At 37.0% G+C, this 24,342-nt stretch overlaps 1 protein-coding gene across 2 annotated transcripts in view; it reads left to right on the top strand.

Moving 5' to 3' along the window:
• LOC112914683 (argonaute RISC catalytic component 3) overlaps positions 1-24,342 on the top strand; it is a 110,844-nt gene that overhangs the window by 8,645 nt on the left and 77,857 nt on the right. For both annotated transcript variants that reach the window (XM_072723850.1, XM_072723851.1), the window contains exon 2: positions 17,230-17,401. In XM_072723850.1, coding sequence (XP_072579951.1) covers positions 17,230-17,401 — 172 coding nt within the window. The remainder of the gene's footprint in view (positions 1-17,229; positions 17,402-24,342) is intronic.

Here is a 24,342-nt window from a genome sequence, read left to right as displayed (position 1 = left end):
CCATTATCACAGCAAAATAATAATTATTGTTGATATCAAATATCTAGTGTTCAAACTTCTACTTGGCTGTACTTTTTTCTAATTTGCCCTTTATTTTCATTTTTGAGTTCAGATCCAAATAAATTTCACACGTTATGATTGTCTTTTTAAAATTCCAGTACAGGTAATATACACTGTTATGTTAATTTCATGTGTACAGTATAGTGATTCAACAATCCTATACATTACTTAGTGCTCATCATGGTAAGTGTGTTCCTAATCCCCTTTACGTATTTCACCTATCCCTTACTCTCCTCCCCTCTGGTAACCATCAGTTCTCTATATTGAAAAGTCTGTCTCTTTTTTTCATTTGTTTTGTTTCTTAAATTCCTCATATATGTAAAGTATGGCATTTGTCTTTCTCTAATGTATTTCACTTAGCATTATATTCTCTAGATCTGTCCATGTTGTTGCAATGGCAAGATTTCATTCTTTTTTGTGGCTAATATTCCATTGTGTGTGTGCGTATATATTCCCCTTCTTTTTTATGCGTTCGTGATTGCTATGTCTTTTAAGCGTCTTTTTTAATCTGTAAGTTTTCTATCCTTTTATCCTATGCAGTTTATGGATTGTTTGTTCTTTTAGAGTTATCACAGTCTGGATTTTGCTGGTTCCATCTTCATTGTGTAATTTAACGTGTTCCTTTCAATTTACTGTTAACTGCTAGGACTTAAAGTCTTGATCACATGCAGGGGATTCTTTTCAAACTTACTCCAGTGAAGTTTTGGTTCCCACTACTTTGCTGAAATTGCTCTTTTTTTTTTTTTTTTTTTTTTAAGATTTTATTCATTTATTCATGAGAGACACAGAGAGTCAGAGACACAGGCAAAGGAAGAAGCAGGCTTGGGGAGCCTGATGTGGGAGTCGATCCCAGGACCCCGGGATCACTCCCTGAGCCAAAGGCAGACACTAAACCACTGAGCCACCCAGGTGCCCTGAAATTGCTCTTATCAACATCAGTATAGAGTTAGCTAAACTCAATAGTCAATACCCAAATCTTCATTTTATTTGACTTTAAGTTGCTTCCTTCTTGAAACATTTTTTTAGATTGATTTATTTTTTAGAGAGTAAGATACAAAAGCACAAGTGGGAGGGGCAGAGGGAGAGGGAGAGAGAGAATCTCAAGCCGATTCTATACTGAGTGCATAGCCTGATGTGGGGCTCTATCTCATGACCCTGAGATCATGACCTGAGCTGAAACCAAGAGTTGCAAACTTAATCCACTCTGCCACCTAGGCACCCTGAAACATTCTTTTTTCACTTTTTCCTCGGTACCACTCTTTCCAGGTTCTTCTCAACCTTACTGGATATCACTTTTTTGCCTCCTTTATTATGCCCTCTTCATTTCCCCAATCTCTGAACATTGGGAGTATCCCAGGGCTTAGTGTTCTTCTGTATCCTACCACAGTTTGGGTAATCTCCAGTCCAGTGGTTTCAAATAGCACTGTATGCCAAGGACACTCACATTTATGACTCTAGCCTGGACCTCTCCCTTGAACTTTACACACATCTAATTGCCTCATTGTATAGACCCATCAAGCTTAGCATGTCCTAAAAATTTGTTTCCTCTCCAAATTTGATCCTGAGTCATTCCTAACTCAATAAATGACACTTCCGTTCTTTTAGTTGCTTAGACTGAAAACAAACATCCTTGAGAGATCTTTTCTCTCACACCACATGCACACCCCTAATCCATTAGCAGTTCCTATCAGGTCTACCTTATAAATGTGTTCTACATCAACATCACTCCCCCAAGTGCTACAACCCCATCCCTAGCCAATATTATACTTTGCTTGGACAATCAGCTAGCCTGCTAACTGGTCTTTCTGCTTGTACCTTTACATACAGTTTTTCATACAGCAGCCAGAGTGATTGTTTAAAAAAAAAAAAAAATCAAATCATAATGCTTCTTGACGTAGAACCCTTTGTTGGTTTTTATGTTTCAGAATACAATCCAAAGAACTCATCATGGTTTTCAAATTCCGTATGATCTGATCTCCCATTATCTTCTGACCTCATCTCTTATTCTTTTCTTGCTCACTGTGGTCCAGGCATAGTGGTCTCTTTGCCGTTCTTCACCAAGCAAACTTCTGCTTTTTCCTCTAAACTTAATTTTTCCTCTGCCTGGAATGTTCTTCCAAATGCCCGCATGACTCTTCTTCTCACTTCCTCTGTTTTCTGCTGACCTGTCACCCTTTCTTAGAAGTCTTTAACAAACCCGTCTAAAATTGTTAATGTTAATTTTCCAACCCTTCCCCTGTTTATCCCCTTAACATTTATTTTTGTGGGGGGATGAGAGGCAGAGGGGGAGGAAGAGAGAGGATCTAAAGTAGGCTGCATGTCCAGCACAGAGCTCCATGCGGGACTCAATCTCACAACCCTGAGATTACCTGAGCTGAAATAAGAGTCAGATGCTTAAGTGACTTAGCTACCCAGGTGCCCCTATCCCCTTACTGTATTTTATTTTTCTTTACCGCATTCAATACTACACGATTGGCAAAAAAAGAAATGCAATATAATCTACCCATCCAACCCTCCCATAAAAGCTTCTTGAAGATTAGCTCTTTATTAATATTTTTAAAATTATTCTTCACCTGGGCCTGAACAATGCTTGACAGTTGGAGGCAATGATTTGTTGAACAGATTAATGAGTCAATGAATGAATGATTTAGTGAATGATAGACTTTCAGCAGATGTTAGTTTGTAGTAGTGTAATGGTATAATGAATGGTATAGTGTAACGGTTAAAAATGGAGGCTCCGAATCAAACTGACTAATTGCAAATCCTGGCTTTGCCATTTTCTAACTGTGAACATGTTTTTAAATCTTCCTATGCTTCAAGTTTTCTCAGTATAATATAGTACCTGCCTCAAAAGTTATGTTGCAAGAAATCACAAAATGTGTTTCAAGTATTTAATAATAAAGGTAGGGGTGCCTGGTTGGCTCAGTTGGTTAAGTGCCAGACTCTTGACTTTGGCTCAGTCATGATCTCAAGGTTGTGGGATTGAACCCCACCTGGGGCTCCTACTCCGTGGAGCCTGCTTGAGAGTCTGTCCTTCTCCCTCCTCCCTCTGCTCCTCCTACTTATGCATGAATGCTCTCTTGCTCTCTCTAAAATAAATCTTTAAAGCATTTATTAATAAAGATAGCTATTGTTGTTAACATTCCTTACATATTAAGATGGAATATCCCCCCCCCCCATATATTAGGAACTACTTAAAGCAAATAGCTGACTTATTAATCTCTGTATCTGTAAAAACTTGAACATAATAATTGTTGAATAAATAAAGTAGATAAATGACCTTTTATGTTTTTTATTTTCTTTTAAGTTTTATTTATTTTAGCAATCTGCACCCAGTATGGGGCTCAAACTCACCACCCTGAAATCAAGAGCCGCATGCTTTTTTTTTTTTTTTAATTACCTATGGGGGCAGTGAGTTTCATTAGAGAATGGGGTATATAGGAACATTACATATTAGTTTTAAGTCAATCTTGATAGTAATCACTTGTAAATAAAATAGCAGAAGGTTATTTTATTAACAAATAAAAGATATTTTAAAATTGTAATGCCTAATGCTAGAAAGGATGAGAGAGAGATCTTACGATATTAATGTGTTCATATGCTGTTTGGCAGTAAGTATCAGGAGTCAAATACATTTCTGTTCATATCCTTTGATTTGGTATGTCTACTTCTTTTTTTTTTTTTTTTTTTTTTTTTTAATTTTTTATTTATTTATGATAGTCACAGAGAGAGAGAGAGAGAGGCAGAGACACAGGCGGAGGGAGAAGCAGGCTCCATGCGCCGGGAGCCCGATGTGGGATTCGATCCCGGGTCTCCAGGATCGCGCCCTGGGCCAAAGGCAGGCGCCAAACCGCTGCGCCACCCAGGGATCCCGGTATGTCTACTTCTGAAATTGATACGAAGGGAAAAAATTCTTTATGCCTGTTTCCCTCTCTACCTCCCCCCAAATACTAGGTGCTCAGTGCAGAGAAGTGCACTAAGTATATTGTATGACCTGTTTTTTTTTAATGCCTGTTTCTTTTCTTTTCTTTTCTTTTCTTTTCTTTTCTTTTTTTATGCCTGTTTCTTTTCTTTTCTTTTTCTTTTTTTTATGCCTGTTTCCCTCTCTGCCTCCCCCCAAATACTAGGTGCTCAGTGCAGAGAAGTGCACTAAGTATATTGTATAACCTGTTGTAAATGCCTGTTAATATTTGTTAAAGAGCTATATTTTTTTATAGCTTAAAGCCAAGCACATCTAGAACGTATAGGTTTATCTCATTTTTAAGATAAGACAGCTGAACATACCTCAACATAATAATGTCTGTATGTGACAAGGCCACAACTACTATCCTACTCAACAGTAAAAAGCTGAAAATGTTTCTTGTAAGTTCAGGAACAAGACAAAAATGCCAACCCTCGCCACTTTTATTCCATATAGTACTAGAAGTACTAGCCAGAACAATTAGGCAAGAAGAAATAAAAGGCATCCTTCCTAAGAGGAAGAAGTAAAGATGTCACTATTTGCAGATGACATATTACATATGTATAGAAAACCTGGAAGAGGGATCCTTGGGTGGCGCAGCGGTTTGGCGCCTGCCTTTGGCCCAGGGCGCAATCCTGGAGACCCGGGATCGAATCCCACGACGGGCTCCCGGTGCATGGAGCCTGCTTCTCCCTCTGCCTGTGTCTCTGCCTCTCTCTATCTCTCTGTGACTATCATAAATAAATAAAAATTAAAAAAAAGAAAAGAAAAAAAAGAAAACCTGGAAGACCACCAAAAAACTATCCAGTCTAATATATGAATTCAGTGAAGTTGCAGGATGTGAAAGCAATATACAAAATTTGTTATACTTTGTATGCTTAGTAATCTAACAGAAAAAGAAATTAAGAAAAGTCTCATCTTCAACTGAATCAAAAAGAAGAAAATACCTAGAAATAAATTTAACCAAGGAGGTGAAAAACATGGATACTGAAAACTGTCAGACATTGATAAAAGAAACTGAAGACAACACAAATGGAAAGTGCTCTTGGATTAGAAAAATTAATATTGTAAAAATGCCATACTACCTAAAGCATCTGCAGGTTCAGTACAATCTCTATCAAAATTCCATTGGCAAAACCAAACCAAACCAAACAAAACAAAATTCCATTGGCATTTTCCACAGAAATAGAACAAACAGTCCTAAAATTTGTGTTAAACCACAAAAGACCACAAAGAGCCAAGCAACTTTGAGAAAGAACAACAAAACTGGAGGAATCATAGTCCCTGATTTCAAACTATATTACAAAGTTGTGTTAATAAAACAGTATGGTATTGGCATAAAAATAGAAAAATGTTTCTATTTTTATGCCAACAAAAATGTTTCTATTTTTATGCCAATAAAAGAAAATTCCTTTCTTCTCTGCTCTCTTCCTTTGTCTTTGTGATTTTCTTTAATGGGTGCTTAGATTCTTTTCTTTTTATCTTTGTATATCTACTGTAGGGTTTTGCTTTGTTGGTTACCATGAGGTTTCATGACTTTCTTTTTCTTTTTCTTTTTCTTTTTCTTTTCTTTTCTTTTCTTTTCTTTTCTTTCTTTCTCCTTTTTTCTTTTCTTTTTTCTTTTCTCTTTTCTTTTCTCTTTTCTCTTTTCTCCTCTCTTTTCTTTTCTTTTCTTTTCTTTTCTTTTCTTTTCTTTTCTTTTCTTCTTTTCTTTCATCACCAGCACACTCTGTTGATACTCAGCAGGCTTTAAAAAACTTGTGTGTGTACCCTGAACCTAATACACTCCATGTTAACTAACTTTAATTAAAACAAAAGCAAAAAAAATAACTTGTATGTATGATGTCTGATAGTCTACCAATTGTATTGGAGTGTAACTTGAAACTTTTCTTTATACATTGTCTTGCTTTAAAAAAAAGTTGTAATGAGTTTGGGGAACATAGTGTAAACATTTGTTATATAAGAATAATTTGAAAAAAATACATTGAAAGATGTCTAAACATATTCTGAGTTTAAATTTTAAAAACCAAGATGTATTTTATAGGAAAAAAATCAGTTCTGTGGTGTATGCCTGTAATTACCAGGCTAAAATGGAAGAGAAATGGAAACCTAGAGAAGTAATGACCATAAGAGCCACTTTTCCCCTGAGGGCATTTGCTGATCTTGGAAACTAAATTTTGATGCCTGAAAATGTAAAGTGAACAGAAATTAAAGTCCAGAGTCTGCACATGATGGAGAGTAGAATACAGGAGACCTTCTATAGCATAAACTGGGCCCCTCAAATGCTATATACTGAAGGTGAGAGTAATCTTGAAATGGATGATCCTCACTGGAAGCTTAAACTATAATTTGAATTTAAGTTGCATTGGACCGGTAGTATTCCCAGGAACCTGATAGAAACAAATGCAAATCTTTTCTTAGGGAATATATCTTTATCCTAGTTCTCAAATTATTTCTACAAATTATTTTTCAGGATATACATGCTATCAGGATACCATGAGCAAGAAAGACAATAGACAGTGAAAACAAAATCAGACTTCAGATATGGAAGCTATTGGTCGCAAATTAAAAAAAATTTATGAACAACTATATATTTTTAAAGATTTTATTTATTTATATGAGAGGCAGGCAGAGCACAAGCAGGTGGAAGGGGCAGAAAGAGAAGAAGCAGCAGATTCCTTGCTCAGTGGGGATCCCAACATGGGGTTCGATTGCAGGACCCTGAGATTGTGACCCAAGCCGATGTCAAATACTTAACCAACTGAGCCACCCAGACACGCCTAAACAACTGTATTTACAGGGCTATAGTAGCAACGGGGTTGGATATAGAATCCATACATGCAGCCCACTGAGGGCAAATTGTAGAGGTGTTTGAGAAAGATACAAATAAATAATGGAACCTTTCTGAAATATTGATCTCAATTGAAAATTGAACAAAAACAAAATAAAATAAAATAAAATAATAAAAAAAAGAAAATTGAACATATGTTTTGAACTAACACAAGGACATATTTATGGATTCTCAAGTCTCAGATACAAAGAATGCGTACAGTAAAAGCAGTCACAATACCAAATACTAGAAGATAATGTCTATGGAAATTTGAAAATCAAAGTTTTGAATGTATGGGTTCATTTTAGGTAGTTTGTATATAATGGTAACAGACATTATAAATGTGTAAAGCCTTGGAAAAATCTGCCCCCCTCCAATGTCTTTTTATATAACACTACTTAAAGATATGCAGTGGAATAACAAAAGATGAAATTGAAACCTCAAGAAGGGAGACTATTGAGTTGTAGAGGATTAGTAGTGAGCAAAGAAACCATATAAATACAGTAACTTATTATGCCATTGTTTTTCTTATAATGAGACATTTTCTCCATATTTTTCTACAATGATGAATGTTTTGGTTATCCATTACTGCGTTAGTGGAGTTAAAACAACAACAGCAGTTTAGCATTTCTCAAGATTTTGTGGCTAGAAGCTCAACTGGTACTGTCACATGGGAGAAAAGAGGGAAGAGTTTGGGAGTCTGGGCTCGGCTCCACTTTGGCCTTTCCATGTGGCCAGTTGGACTTCCTTGTAGTATGGAGGCTGGTTTTCAAGAAGTAGCATTCCAAAGCAGAAGCTGCAGATCTCTTAAAGCCCAGTCTCAGAAGTCACACAGTGGAAGTCCAGGGACAGCCCAGATTCAAAGAGAGAGGAAAGCTACCACTTCTTGATGGAAAGAGTGGTAAAGATGTACTGCTGTCTTTTATTGTCACATGAGATATTCAACTACTGATTATGATCTCTTTCCTAGAATGTAATTTGGAAAGGAATAGACTAAACAAAACTTGTACGTTCCATTTAGTGAATACCTTGTTTCGTTAGCAAGGTGAATTTTATCTTGATTTTTTTTTTTTTTTAAAGTAGGCCATAATAGCATATGATTCAAAATTCAAAAAGATATAAAGGGATACACAGGTGTTTCTGCTATAGTGTGATAGTGTAATATATGCAATCATACTAAACCTTAATGGGGCCAGGGATGGGAATAGACTTGAAGCTAAGGAGTCAAAACCTATGCAACTTTGGGGCTCCCAGCTGGCTTATTTGGTAGAACTGACTTTTTTTTCCTAAGATTTTATTTATTCATTATTTGGTATTCATTATTATAAATTCATTTTATTTATTCATTATTTGGTAGAACTTTTTTTTCCTAAGATTTTATTTATTCATTCATGAAAGACACAGAGAGAGGGGCAGAGACACAGGCAGAGGGAGAAGCAGGCCCCATGCAAGGAGCCTGATGCAGGATTCAATCCCAGGTCTCCAGGATCACGCCCTGGGCCGAAGGCAGGCGCCAAACTGCTGAGCCACCCAGGAATCCCCTAGAACAGGTGACTCTTGATCTCAGGGTTGTAAGTTTGAGCCCCATGTTGGGTGTAGAGATTGCTTTAAAAAAAAATCTTAAAAATCTATGCAACTTTGTAACTAGAATATAATAGAAACTGAAAATTCTAATAAAATACCGCAACCATTAAACATATTAAATTCATATTGAATGGAAAACATTCTGGCAGTTCCTCAAAAGGCTAATTAATGATCCAGTAATTCCATCCCTAGGAATCTACTCAAGAGAAAAGAAAACTTATATCCAGGGTTGCCTGGGTAGCTTAGCAGTTTAGCTCTTGCCTTTGGCTCAGGGTGTGATCTGGGTCCGGGGATGGGTCCCACATGGAGCTCCATCTGAGGAGCCTGCTTCTCCCTCTGCCTGTGTCTCTGCCTGTCTTTCTGTGTTCTCATGAAAAAAAAAATAGATAAAATCTTAGAAAAAGAAAAAAAAAAAGACTATGTCCATACAAGGACGTGGTATGAGAATTCATAACAGTATTATTTATTATAATAGCAAAAAAGTGGAAACAATCAAAATGTCCATCAAATGGTTAATGGGTAAATAAAAGGTGGAATATCCAAACAATGGAATATTGGGAATAAAAAGGAATGAAGTCTGATAAATGCTGCAAGGTGGATGAACCTTGAAAACATGCTAAGTGAAAGGAGTTATAAAGGAGCACATGTTACATGATTCCATTTATGTGAAACTTCCAGAATAGGCAAATCTATAGGGACAAAGTAGATTAATGGTTGTCTCTGGTTGGGGGAATAGGGAGGTGATGGTGAAGGGGTGCAGGGTTTCATTTTGGGATGAGGAAGATGTTCTAAAATTGATTGTGATGGTTGCACAAATCTGTGAATATACTAAAAACCATTGTATACTTTAAATGGGTAAATTGTATGATGTGGATATCCCTTAAAAAATACTACTAGAAGCAAAAAAAAAAAGTTATAGTAAATAAGTACTATAAGCATAAGGCTTTACATTAAGATATTTAAAAAAGATGATGGTAGCTCGATGAAATGGGTTGTGAGGAAGGTTTGAGACAGCCGAATTGCTGAGAGAAAGGCAAATAATACAAACTTCAGAGGAAATCATGCAAAAGCTATTCTAAGTCCAACCATGTGGCTTAACCAGAGGGAAGAGTATAAGGAGTTTCATGGACAATACTGTATTACTCTGTCATTTGTTGTATTCATTGTTGGCGTACTTGTGTTCAACTGCTGTTGCTTGTTAAAGCAAAAGCATTAATAGGCTGAAGAAAACCACATATGAACCAAAGTAAGTCTGTGCCAAAGTGACATACATAATTTCCCTATTTACAGTTGCATGTAAGCTGATTTATTGGGACGCCTGGGTGGCTCAGCGGTTGGGCACCTGCCTTTGGCTCTGGGCGTGATCCTGGCGTCCCTGGGAGTCCCACATCGGGCTCCCTGCATGGAGCCTGCTTCTCCCTCTGCCTGTGTCTCTGCCCCCCTACCCCCACCCCCTGTGTGTCTCATGAATAGATAAATAAAATCTTAAAAAAAAAAAAAAAGCTGATTTGTGTTACAGCAGCAAGTGTTGGGTATCAGAATAGATTATATAGGGAGAAAAAAATCAATCTTCTTTCTTAGGCCCCCAGCCATCTAGTTCCCTCTCTGAAGGCAGTCATTGCTCCCACTATCATGGTGTCCTAATATATTCTAATAGTGTGTACACTGTATAATATGAATGTAGGTTGTATATGTCTAACATGAGTGTCTATTCTGTTTTCTCATCCAAATGAACATGGATTTTATATCCTATCCTGCACTGTTTTTTTCATATAACCTACCTCTATTGATACTAAGGAAGTTCTCTGTTCTTTTTCTTTTCTTCTTTTTATTTTTTTTTATTTTATTTTATTTTTTTTTTCTTTTCTTCTTTTTAATGTTAATAGTTAAAGGTTATGTTTCCATTGCATGGTTGTAACAATAATTGGGCTCTGATTTATTCATCTCATTTATTTAACACATTTATTATTTACTGTATGCCAGGAATAGTTCTGGACATTATAGATCAGTACAGGAAACTGACAAAACCCCCACCCTCATTGGGCTTACATTTCAGTTCTTTGTTATTCCAAGCAATGCTGTAGACAAGGATATACTTGTACAAATGTCTTTTTTTTTTTTTTTTTTTTACCTGTGGAAGTATATGTGTAGATAAATACTTAGAAATGGAATTACTAGGTCAAAATGTACATGCATTTGTAAAAATTAAGAGATTTTTTTTTTAGTAGTTTGAGTTTATAGAAAAATTGGAAAGTAACAGGCATTCCCATATATTCCATTGTTCCCCTTCCAACCAGTTCTCTGTATTACTGCTTTAGTTTGTTACATTTATTACAATTAGGGATCCAGTATTGATACATTATTCTTATCTGAAGTCTGTAGTCTATCTTAGGGTTCACTCTTTGTGTTGTGCATTCTGTGGGTTTTGACAGATGTGTGGTAACCTATATCCATCATTACAGTATCCTACAGAGTAGAATTAAAATCCCCTGTGTTCCACCTATTCATCACTTCCACCCCATAAGGCTTTGGAAACCACTAATTTTCTTATTGTTTCCGTAATTTTACCTTTTCCAAAATGTCATATAATTGAATCATATAATACATAGCCTTTTTAGATTGGCTTTTTTCACTTAGTAGTATGGATTTAAGATTTCTCCATGTATCTTCATGCTTGATAATACATTTCTTTTTTTTAGAGATGAATAATGTTCCACTGTCTAGATATACTAGTTATCCACTCACCTACTGAAGGACAAGTTTTGACAATTATGACTAAAGCCACTATCAGCATTCATGTGCAGGTTTTTTTGTGGATATAAGTTTTCAACTAACTGAGTAAATACTAAGGAGCATGATTTCTGAATAGTATAATAATAGTATGTTTGGTTTTGTAAGAAACTGCTTAACTTTTTTCCCAACTGGCTGTACCACTTTGCAGTCCTACCAGCAGTGACTTGCCAGCATTTGGTATTAGTGTTTTGGATTTTGGCATTTGTATAGGTGTGTAGTGGTATCTCATTTCTTTAAGTTTGGAATTCCCTACTGTCAATATGATGTTGACCATCTTTTTATATGCTTTCTTTCTATCTGTATATCTTTGGTGAGGTATCTGTTCAGATCTTCAGTCTATTTTTAATTGCTTTTATTTTTGAGTTTTAAAAGGTCTTTGTGTATCTTGGATACCATTTCTTTATCAGATCTGTGTTTTGCAGATATTTTCTCTCACTCTGTGGCTTGTGTTTTATTCTCTTTTGCAGATTAGAAGTTTAATTTTAATGAAAGTTTACCAGTCTTTTTATTTCATGGATTGTGCTTTTGATGTCATCACCAAACACAAAGGTTTCAACTGTGTTATCTTCTAGGACTTTTATAGTTTTGCATTTTATATTTAGGTCTGTGGGCCATCTTGAGGTTTTTTGCTTTGTTTTAGAGCAAGGATGGGCAGAGGGGCAGAGTGGGGAAGAGAGAATCCTAAGCAGGCTTTGACGCTCAGCATAGAGCCTGATGCCACGCTTGTTCCCATGACGCTGAGATCATGACCTGAGCAGAAATCAGGAGTCAGATGCTGAGCCACCCAGGTGCCCCATTGAGTTAACTTTTGAAAAAGATGTTAGGTCTGTGTCTAGATTCTTTTTTTTCCTTTATTGTTGTTTTGCATGTGTATATCCACTTGTTCGTCACCATTTGTTGAAAAGGCTATCTTTTTTCCATTGAATTGCTTGTGTTCCTTTGTCAAAGATCAGTTGACTGTATTTGTGTGGATCAATTTGAGACTTTCTGTTCTATTTTCTTTTTATGTGTTTTTTGACTAATACCACCCTGTCTTGATTGATTGTAATCTTATAGTAGATCTTGAATTATAGACAAGCAATGAACAATTAAAATTTGAAATTAAGAGCACAATACTATTTATAGTAGCCCCAATTACTTAGGTATAAATCTAACAAAATAGGTACGAGATATTTGGAAAGCTACAAAATTCTGATGAAAGAAATCAAAGAACACCTAAATGTATAGAGAGATGATATTCCATGTACATGAATAGGAAGACTCAGTATTGTAAAGATGTCAGTGTTTCCCAACTTGGTTTATATATTTAGCATAATCCCAGTCAAAATCTCAGTAAGTTATTTTGTGGATACTGATTCTAAAGTCCAGATGGAAAGGTAAAATTACCAGGATAGCTACACAGTATTGAAGGAGAATGATGTCAGAAGATTGATACTATCTGACTTCAAAACTACTTCAAAACTATACTTACTACAAAACTGGTAATCAGGACGGTGTGTTACTGGCAAAAGGATGGACAGATATACCAGTGGAACAAAATAGCTCAACAGGATAGTTCCAATCCCAGTTCTATTTGCTACTATGACATTTTAGGCAAATCATTTCAGTTTTCCTCATCTATAAAATTATTTTAGGGTTTGTATGAAGATTAAATGAGAGAATACATCTAAAGCAAATAGTGCATTGCCTGAGATATGGTAAGAGCTTGATAAATTTTAGCTATTATACATTTTCTTTATTTAAAAAAAATATTTTACGTAAACTCCTCACTCAATCTTGGGCTCAGACTCAAACCCTAAGATCTATAGTCAGCATACTATACTAACTGAGCCAGCCAGGCACCCCACTATCGTACATTTTCCTTTCTTTCTTTTTTTTTTTTTTAATTTTATTTATTTATTCATAAGAGAGAGAGAGAGGCAGAGACATAGGCAGAGGAGAAGCAGCTCCTTGCAGGGAACCTGATGCAGGACTCCCATCCCGGGACTCTGGGGTCATGCCCTGAGCCGAAGGCAGACTCTCAACCACTGAGCCACCGGACATCCCTATTGTACATTTTCTAATTTCACCTGATAAGGTTCATAAGAACGTGGCAGAGCAGATATTATTCCCATTTTATAGATAAGAAAATAGGAGTTTCAGGGCCACCTATATTTGACAGAGGTCAAGTGGTTAGATAAATAGCAAAGCTACAATTATGACCTAGTCTAGAATTACTCAGTGATACCTGGGATATTATCAGTATTATCTAGGATAGCAGGAAAGATAATGTCCTCAGAAGAGGTTTTACAAATGTATGAAAACAAAACTAAAATAATAATAATATAGGCAGCACTTTAATGTACTTTTATCCACAGTGAAAGAAGACTTGTTGACTTTTAATCCTGATAATAAATTAATCTTGGTCAAGATGCATTATCCTTTTGATACATTGCTAGATTTTGTTAACATTTTGTTTAGAATTTTTTAGGTATATTCATGAATGATACTGTCCTGTGATTTATTTTTCTTTTTCAAAATAGTCTTGTCAGGTTTTAGTATCAGAGTTTTTCTGGCATCATATATTGAATTGGGGTATACTTGCTTTTTCCTATTCTTTCTGTTTTTTCTTAAAGATCTTATTTATTTATTCATGAGAGACCAAGAGAGACACAGGGAGAAGCAGGCTCCCTGGGGACCCTGATGTGGGACTCAATGTGGGACTCAATCCTGGGACTCTAGGATCATGTCCTGAGCCAAAGGTAGACACTCAACCACTGAGCCACCCAGGCATCCCAACTTTTTCCTATTCTATAGAGGAGTTTTTAAAAGATCAGCATTTTTTTCCTGTAATGTTTGCTGTAATTCTCTAATGGAACTATCTGGATCTGGAATCTTAGTGTATGTGTGCAAATTTTTTTTAAAGATTTTATTTATTCATGAGAGACCGAGAGAGAGGCAGAGACATTGGCAGAGGGAGGAGAAGCAGGCTCTCTTGCAGGAGCCTGATGTGGGACTCGATCCTGGATTCCGGGATCATGCCCTGAGTCAAAGGCAGGGAAATTTTTTTTAGGATTTTATTTTTTTAAGTAATCTCTGTACCAAACGTGGGGCTCAAACTCAGAACCCCAGGATCAAGAGTTACATGTTCTACTGGCTAAGCCAGCCAGGTGGCCCCTGGAAATATTTTTAATTGTGGATTTCATTTTTTCAGATAGGTAAAGGACTTTTCCGATAATTTTTTTTTTCAGATAATTTTAAATGTCAGTTCATTTAGATAATCGTTATTAATTGATTAACTGAATTTGTTGTTTGAACTTCATTTAACAGCTACATTTTAGGCTTTAAAATCTTTTCTTTTTTTTTTTTTTTTAAGATTTTTATTTATTTATCCATGAGACAGAGAGAGGCTCAGAGACACAAGCAGAGAGAGAAGCAGGCTCTATGCAGGAGCCTGACGTGGGTCTCCAGGATCAGGCCCCGGGCTAAATAAGGTGGCGCTAAACCACTGAGCCACCCAGGCTGCCCCCCCCCCCCACCCTTTTTTAAGCAAAGCAATGGAGGTTTATTAAGCAGAGATATAGAGAGAGCTCTCAGGAGTGAGAGGCGTCCCCACAGGGCTGCCCTGGGCTTTAAAATCTTAATGCTATATATCACTTAAGGTGTTTGTTTGTTTTTTTAACTGTGATAAAGTACACATAAGGTTAAATTTACCATCTTAACAGTTTTTTGGCGTACGGTTCAATAGTATTTAAGTACATTCACATTGTGTACAACTAATCTCCGGAACTTTCTTCATCTTAAAAAATTGCAGCTCCATCCACTAAGCAGCACTTCCCCATTCTCCCTTTTCTCCAACCCCTGGCAACCACCCTTGTACTTTTTCTGAGTTTGATTACTAAAGGTATTAATAAGGGGAATCATACAGTGTCCTTTGGTGACTGGTTTATTTCATGTAACGTACTCTACAGGGTTCATCTGTGTTTTAGGATGTGTCAGAATTTCCTTCCTTTATAAGGCTCGTGTTCTATTATATGTATTACTGCATTTTCTTTATCCATGTATCCATCAGTGGACACTTAGGCTGTTTCCATTTTTTGGCTGTTGTGAATGATGGTGCTATGAGCAAAGGTGTGCAGTTATTTCAACATTCTGCTTTGAATTCTTTTGGATGTGTATCCTGCAGTAGAACTCCTGGATCATATAGTAATTCTATTTTTAATGTTTTGAGGAACCACAATATCGTTTTCCATTTTATATTATTACCAACAAAGGACTTTTCAAATTATATATACTTTTGTGTGTCAGTAAGGTGTATTGCTCTAGTAACTTTTCTGTTTCACCGGATTGACATAATGTTGTACCTTCAGTATCTGTAATGATAGCATTTTTTCCACTTATATGATTTTTTCTCCTCTTTTATTTTTTTTTAAAAGATTTATTTGCGAGAGAGAGAGGGCACGCACACACTCAAGGTGGGGGGAAAGGGGAGTGCCAGAGGGAGAGGAAGAAAATCTCAAACAGACCCCCTGCTGAGTGTGTAGTCCTACACGCTGGATCCCACGACCCTGAGATATGACCTGAACTGAAATCAAGAGTTGGAGGTTGACTGAACTATCCAGGCACCCATCCACCTGGCGTTTGTCAATTTTATTTATCTTTTCAAGTAATTTTCAAAATATTGAATTTGTACTTTGTTTTCTTATTGATCCTTTTATTATTTTATATTTTTCATTTGTTGTTATCCTTATATTGTACTTTAAATTTATGTTATCGGAGCGCCTGGGTGGGCATTCAGTTAAGTGTCCAACTTTTTTTTTTAAAGATATTTATTTATTTATTAGAGAGAGTATACAGATGGGAGGAGGAGCAGAAGGAGAAGGACAAGTAGACACTATGCTGAGCGTGGAGCCTGGCACAGGGCTGGCTCAGTCTCACAACTCTGAGATCATGACCTGAACTGAAATCAAGACTCAGAGGCCTAACCAACTGAGCTACCTAGGTGCCCCAAAGCATCCAGTTCTTAGTTTCTGCACAAGCACAAGTCATGGGATCAGCCTCACGTGGGGCTCTGTGCTCAGCCTGGAGTCAGCTTAAGATTCTCACTCCTGGGGATCCCTGGGTGGCGCAGCGGTTTGGCGCCTGCCTTTGGCCCAGGGCGCGATCCTGGAGACCCGGGATCGAATCCCATATCGGGCTCCCCGTGCATGGAGCCTGCTTCTCTCTCTGCTTCTTTCTCTGCCTGTGTCTCTGCCCCCCCCCTCTCTGTGTGACTATCATAAATAAATAGATAGATAGATAGATAGATAGATAGATAGATAGATAGATAGATAGATAGATGATAGATAGAGAAAGAAGAAGAGAAAGAAAGAAAGAAAGAAAGAAAGAAAGAAAGAAAGAAAGAAAGATAGATAGATAGATAGATAGATAGATAGATAGATAGATTCTCACTCCCGGGCAGCCCAGGTGGCTCAGCGGTTTAGCGCTGCCTTCAGCCCAGGGTGTGATCCTGGAGACCCGAGATCAAGTCCCGCGTCGGGCTCCCTGCATGGAGCCTGCTTCTCCCTCTGCCTGGGTCTCTCTATGTCTCATGAATAAATAAATAAAATCTTTAAAAAAAAAAAAAAGATTCTCACTCCCTCTCTCAGTGCCCCCCCACACACACATACTTTCTCTCTAGAATAAATAAATCTTTAAAAAATTAAATTTATATTGTTGTTTGATCTCACACTGTTTAGGTCTGGTTTGTGCTTGCTCATGCTCATCTGGGTTTATATGATTGCTCTCCCTATTTTCTACCCCTTCTAAAACAACTTTCCAGAAATAACCAATTGTTTTTTGTGTATCTATTTAAATGAGGAGAGTGAGTTAGGGAGAAAAAAGTTGAAGCATTAGAAATGTCGTGTTTCATCACTAGGCTTCAACCATTATCAGCTATACTTAAAATTCTAATATACGCTGATTGGCAAGATTATCAAACACAGCTTATAACAGTGTTACTTTTTTTCCCTCTTCCTGGCAGGACCCGTTGGGGCCCAGCCCCTACTCATGGTGCCCAGAAGACCTGGCTATGGCACCATGGGCAAACCCATTAAATTGCTGGCTAACTGTTTTCAAGTTGAAATCCCAAAGATTGATGTCTACCTCTATGAGGTAGATATTAAACCAGACAAGTGTCCTAGGAGAGTGAACAGGTAAGAATCATGGAAATTATTTTGCTATTTGCTTTAGTAATTATGTTTATTTTTCATATTTAATAACAGTCCTAATGTTTAACAGTTTGACCAGAAACAGGTGATAATTTGTTTTGAAATTGTACATGATGTTGGGAAAAATCTACAGTCTTCTCATTATATCATGAGGTCACATGTTTTCTCTGATAAGAGAGATTTAAGTCCTTTTTATATGCTCTTGAAATCAGACTAAGCATCTGTTCCATTGCTATCAGGTAATATAGCAGTGCTTTCATTTTTCCTCCCCTCTCCACTCCCACCTTACTTATGATGAGATGGTAGCAGTAGTGGGTAGAGCTAGAGGTTTCATGTTTCATGCATTTTGTTCTGATCCTTAATTTCTAACTTTTCTCATTCTCATATAGGAACCAAGTACATATGTATATAAAGATTTTATCAATCTGCTTTCAGTAAGCTGCTTCTCTCACCTCCCCCAAATAATGTGTGTGTGTGTGTGTGTGTGTGTGTGTGTGTGTGTGTGTGTGTGTAATTGTGATTTGGGTAAATAAGGGAATATAAAAGGAATTTATGACATGATGTACACCATGAAAGAAATTTTAAAGAACAAAGACAAAACATTGAATGGACAAAAAACATTTAGAAAACAGTGATGTTCTGGATCCCTGGGTGGCTCAGCGGTTTAACGCCTGCCTTTGACCCAGGGCACGATCCTGGGGTCCTGGGATCGAGTCCCGCATCAGGCTCCCAGCGTGGAGCCTGCTTCTCCCTCCTCCTGTGTCTCTGCCCCCCCCCCCCCCCCATCATGAATAAATAAATAAATAAATCTTTAAGAAAAAAAGAAAACAGTGATGTTCAACTTAGCATTTTGGTTTGTACTATCAAATACCCCAGCCTTTTCCTATTCAATAAATATTATTAAGAGTCTTCATTTAAGATGTAGGTGGTTCTTACTTTTAAGAAATTCTTAATTTAGATAAGACACAAATGCAAAGTGAATGAGCACTAAGACACTTTGCGATAGCATGTAAAAAAAAATAAACCACCATATGAATGTTATGATTAATGTGAAGTACAGAATTCATACTGAGATCACGCCCCTACTATAAAATTTATTTAGCTTCAGTGCCCTACAGAATGACATCCCAAATTTAGCATTCCCTTCATAATTTGGCTCTAATCTATAGCCTTTTCCATACTCTGCAGCTCTTACCTAGAATGCCTTCTCTGCCCTTGTCTATCTGGCAAACTTCTGTTATTTTTCAAGGCATACCTTTTTTTTTTTTTTTTTTTTTTTTTTTAATTTTTTTATTATTTATTTATGAGAGTCATACAGAGAGAGAGAGAGAGAGAGAGAGAGAGAGAGAGAGGCAGAGACATAGGTAGAGGGAGAAGCAGGCTCCATGCACCGGGAGCCCGACGTGGGATTCGATCCCGGGTCTCCAGGATCACGCCCTGGGCCAAAGGCAGGCACCAAACCGCTGCGCCACCCAGGGATCCCTCAAGGCATACCTTTTAAAAAAAATTATTTGAGAGAGACAGCAAGTGAGAGAGCATAAGCAGGGGCAGAGGGAGAGGTAGGCTCCCCGTTGAGCAGGGAGCCTGAAGCAGAGCTTGATCCCAACACCCTGGGATCATGACCTGAGCTGAAGACAGATACTAAACCAGCTGAGCCACCCAGGCACCCCCAAAATGTCTTTTTTTTTAACTCTGTAGTCAGAGGTAATTCATTCTTCTGTGACCCTACAGTATTTGATGTATATTCCTGTTACAGTGTTTTTAGTGTATTATGGTTACTTGTTGCTTCCTTCTTCTCCCAGTATAACATCTTCATGAAAGATGTTACCTTTTTTGTTACCTTTGTAGCCCTGTTATTAGCTTGATGATTGGCATAATACTCAGTAGAGTAAATGAAAGGCTTATAAAAGTAAAATGAAATGGGCATGATGGTAGAGGACAGAAAGAGAACTGGACATTATAAAGAGCTATGTATGCCTAGACAGATTTTCAGTGCCCTATGCTTCTCTCCTACAGTCTGTAGTCTAGTCATCGTCTTGCACTCATTCCTCTCTCTTGGCTGTGTTACTGCTAGCCATCATCCCTGTATGGGGACCTATCTTCATGCTGTACTTTCAGATTCACTTTTTCTTGTTTCTCAAAATTGGGGTGTTTCAAATTTTGTTCTTAAAATTTGTAAATGTGAAGGATAATCCTGACTCTTCTGGGTTTTTTATTTTTTTAGATTTTAAAATTTTGAGAGAGTGAGTGAGCACATAAGCAGGGAGAGTGGCAGAGGGAGAAGGAGAAGCAGGCTCCCAGCTAAGTGGGGAGCCTGATGTAGGGCTCTATCCCAGGACCCTAGGATCATGAGCTGAGCCAAAGGCAGACATTTAACTGACTGAGCTACCCAGGCACGCCCTGATCCTTCTGTATGATGTTTACATTTTAAAAAGGCATTTATTGAGGCACCTGGGTGGCTCAGTCATTTAAGCATCCAACTCTTGTTATCAACTCAGGTCTCAATCTCAAGATCATGAGTTCAAGTTCCACGTTGGGCTCCATGTGGAGCCTACTTTAAAAAGGCGGGGGGGGGGGCATTTGATAGGATGCCTAAGGCAGATATTTCTTTCTTTCTTTTTTTTTTTTTTTTTTGAAGATTTCATTTATTAAAGAGCATGAGTGGAGGGAGAGAAAAAAATCTCTAGCAGACTCTGCGCTCAGAGTGGAGCATGACGTGGGGCTTGATCTCATGACCCTGAGATCATGACCTGAACTAGAACCAAGAGTCAGATGCTTAACTGACTGACTGAGTCAGATGCTTAACTGAGCCACTGAGACACCCCTAAGGCAGATATTTCTGACATGAATTCCTTACCTACTGCCTTTTGCCCTTGCTTTGCTCAAAAGAATCGCCCCTAATTTTAGCAGTATATACTAAAGGATTATTGTAGGCTATTTATTAAGTAGGAGAATTGTATGATGAAAATGTAGGAAAATAAAACTGCTTTAAAGACAAAATGTGTTGAAATTGCAGACTAATGGGAGATGGAGGCTTGGGGTTTACAGGGATGTCAGCTGAGGGTCTTTTTGTTTTTCAGAAGAGTTCTAAGGGACTAATAACAGAGGCAGTAATATTAGGTAAAAAGGAACCAAATTATTTATTAGATTTGTTCCTTCTCAAAAAAAAAAAAAAGATTTGTTCCTTCTCCTATCTAACTTATTTTTGATAGGGGTAAGGGAGTTATTTGTGTATTATGAAAGTATGTATGAAATTGGGGTGTTTGGCTGGCTTAGGTGGTAAAGCATCCAACTCTTGATCTTGGGGTTATGTGTTTAAGCCCTATGTTGGGTGTGGAACCTAATATAAAAAAGAAAAAGAAAGAAAAAATTAATTAGTATAACATTTCACATGTAGATGCTCAATGTGTTACTTAAGTTTGGGAGCAAAACATATGTAATAAATTGTTGTATATATTCTGGTTTTTAATTTATGATCCTGTTGACTTCCCTTATTATATTTTGTCTTCAGGTTGCTTTGTTTTGTTACATTGTTTGCCAGTAGAAGTAAAGGATCTGTAATTTAGATGTTTCCATGTGGAAATTTTTATTCTGTATCTTTTGAGTTTTCACAGGAGCTATAGGATTTCTTTGAGAATCTTAAAATGACATAAATCAGTTTTCTACTTGGTTAATAATATGGACTTGATTTTATGTCAACATCTGCAAAACTTGCTCCCTTTATTCCTTCAAAAGGCTAGCTTTTATCTTCACTTTTTGCAATATTATTGCATAACTAGTTAAAATTGTTGCTGGGCTTCTGAATTGGTTCAGTTCCTACACTTCAATGGCTAGAGCTCAAGAAGTTAGAAGAAACTAGCTAGAACTTGACAATTCCTGTTCCATATTAGCTAAACAGTTATGGGCTAAAATGCCCCAGTATTTAAATCAACACGTAGGAGGTTTTTCTTGTCCATATGCCACATGCTCAAATATTTGGCACCATGGCATTAATCATAATAGTAGACTGAGGGGTTGTAGCCAAACAAGTTTCCACTTTAGTCAGAGGAGTTTTCTTGGACAAAATACCCAGGAAATGCTTGTGAGTCATTTTGTGAGTCAACTTCTCTACTTCGGATTTTCTGTCTGTTGCTTGTTTTGTCCTTTCCTCACCCCTTTAGGATATGGATGCGTATTGTTTTTTTGCCAATAAGATTTTGATTGAAAATGATCATTTGGTAAGAGAGCATGTTTGTTAAGCAAATTTTGAATGTTTCTGGTTGTTGTTTTTTTTTAAACAAGTGAATGATTTCAATAACTAAAATCCAAATATTTTTAGAACTATTATGACCTAGAGTATAAATTCCATAACTTAAAGATTTGTGCTGTTTTATCCAACTGCTAGTATGTATGAGGATAAACCTTAAGAAGGTTGTTAGGTACTTACTCAAAATCATTAAGTAGTATCATAGATACTTGGGAAAAATTGTATAAAATCATGATTATAACTGCAAGATCTATTTTAAACAAGAATAAAGATTTGAAGGAATCATGAAATAGTATGAGATTGTGGCTGAATTTTTTTGGTTCAGTTTTCTTTTATAAATGAAACATCTTATAGTCGTATTGTTGTGATTATTGTTACTATCATGATTTGTGATAGAGTGCAAAATATTTGTGCATATTGCATACAGTTGTCATGTAATACTGATGATTGAATTTTAAAGTTTTTTTTTAATTTTTATTTATTTATGATAGTCACACAGAGAGAGAGAGAGAGGCAGAGACATAGGCAGAGGGAGAAGCAGGCTCCATGCACCGGGAGCCTGACGTGGGATTCGATCCCGGGTCTCCAGGATCGCGCCCTGGGTCAAAGGCAGGCGCCAAACCGCTGCACCACCCAGGATCCCTGATGATTGAATTTTAGAAGGAAAAAATAAATTATATTGATTCCATTTTGACTTTTTATTTATTCATGAGAGACATGGAAGGAGAAGCAGATACACAGGCAGAGGGAGAAGCAGGCTCCATGCAGGGAGCCCGATGCGGGACTCGATCCCGGATCTCCAGGATCACGCCCTGGGCCAAAGGCAGGTGCCAAACCGCTGAGCCACCAGGGATCCCCTCCACTTTGACTTTTAAATGGAAATCTCAGTTTAGAGTGTTGGAAGCAACTCCCTTTCTGCTGTTACCAGGAATGTCATTGGCATAGTGTTGTAAATAGGTAATATGCCAAGAGAGGGACATACTTTTTAAAAATAATTTCACTTATGAAATTCACATACTAAAAATAAATAAATAAATAAATAAATAATAAAAATAAAAAAAAGAAAGAAATTCACATACTATGCAATTCACTCATTTAAAGTGTACAGTTCAGCGGGTTTTAGTATATTCAAAGAGATGACGTACAGCCATCAGTACAATCAAATTTTAGAGCATTTCATCCTTCCAAAAAGAAACCCCACTAGGAGTGCCTGGGTGGCTCCATTGGTTAAACAACTGCCTTTGGCCCAGGGCATGATCTCAGGATTCTGGGATCAAGCCCTGTGTTGGGCTCCCTGCCCAGTGGGGAGTTTGCTTCCTCCTCTGACCCTCCCCCTTGCTTGTTTGCTTGCTTTCTCTCTCAAATGAATAAATAAAATCCTAAAAACAAAACAAAACAAAACTATTACTCCTTAGTAGTCACTCACCATTGCCTCCTCACTCCCACTCCATAACCCTGCCAACCACTAATCTACTTTCTGTCTCTGGATTTTGCCCTTTCTGGGCATTTCACATAAATGGAATCATGTAATACCTAGCCATTTGTGTGAAGTGACTGCTTTCACTCCACATGTTTTCAAGGTTCATCCATGTTGTAGCATGTATCAGTACTTCCTTTTTATTACTGAATAATATTTTGTATGGACATTTTTATCGAGTTATCAGTTGGTTGATGTGAGTTTGCACTTTGGGGCTGTTATGAATAATGCTATGAACATCTGCATACCAGGTTTTGTGTGGACATGTGTTTTCATTTCTTTTGGGTGTATTACTAAGAGTGGAATGATTTGATAACTCTGTTTTTAACTTTTGTGAAACTGCCATGCTCTCTTCCACGCTGGCTGCATCATTTTACATTCCTACTAGCAGTATGTGATGATTCAAGCATCTCCACATCCTTACCACCATTTGTTATCTGTCTCTTATTAGAGCCATCCTAGGAGTTTTAAGTAGTATCTCATTGTTATTTTGATTTGCATTTCCCTGATGGTTGATGTTGGGCATGTTTTCATGTACTAATTGGCTGTTTGTATATCTTTGGAGAAATGTCTCTTCAGGTCCTTTGCCCATTTTTAAGTCAGGTGATTTGTCTTTTTGTTATTGAGTTCCAGGAATTCTTTATTAGTATACTTAAAAGTCCCTTATCAAATGTAATGATGTGCAAAAATGTTCTTCCTCTCTGCCTGTTGCCTTTTATTTTCTTGATGGTGACCTACACATTTTTTATTTTGATTAAGAACAATTAATTTTTTTTTTTTTTTTTTTTTTTTTTTGCCAGTGGCCTCTTGGTGTCATACCTATAGAGGAGTATACTTCTGATTAAAATGCTTTAGAGAACATAACCCAGAAAACATTGCTAATGAAAATCAAAGTGTAGTTTTGAGTTATTTAGGGAAACTGTGCCATGTGTAGTATATGTCAGTTAACGAGCAAGTTTTATTTTCCTTGTTAGTTAATCACTTGGAAGATAGGAAAGCTGACACGATTATTTTAGATTTCAAAAACTCTTCTGAGTAGCATCTAAATAAATTAGTGGTAATTAGTCTTCTAACTAATATTTCTACAATATATTTGAAGTTCAAAGATACTTCTATACATAAAAATATTCCTAAAAATCAGGGGTTTATTCTTAACATCTATCCATGTGTTTAGATTTCATGGTGTCTGAGCTAAATAGTAGA

The sequence above is a fragment of the Vulpes vulpes genome, chromosome 10, assembly GCF_048418805.1.
Source record: "Vulpes vulpes isolate BD-2025 chromosome 10, VulVul3, whole genome shotgun sequence".
Lineage (NCBI taxonomy): Eukaryota > Metazoa > Chordata > Mammalia > Carnivora > Canidae > Vulpes > Vulpes vulpes.
The sequence above is the reverse complement of the archived record's forward strand: the minus strand, read 5'-3'. Positions and strand labels throughout refer to the sequence as shown.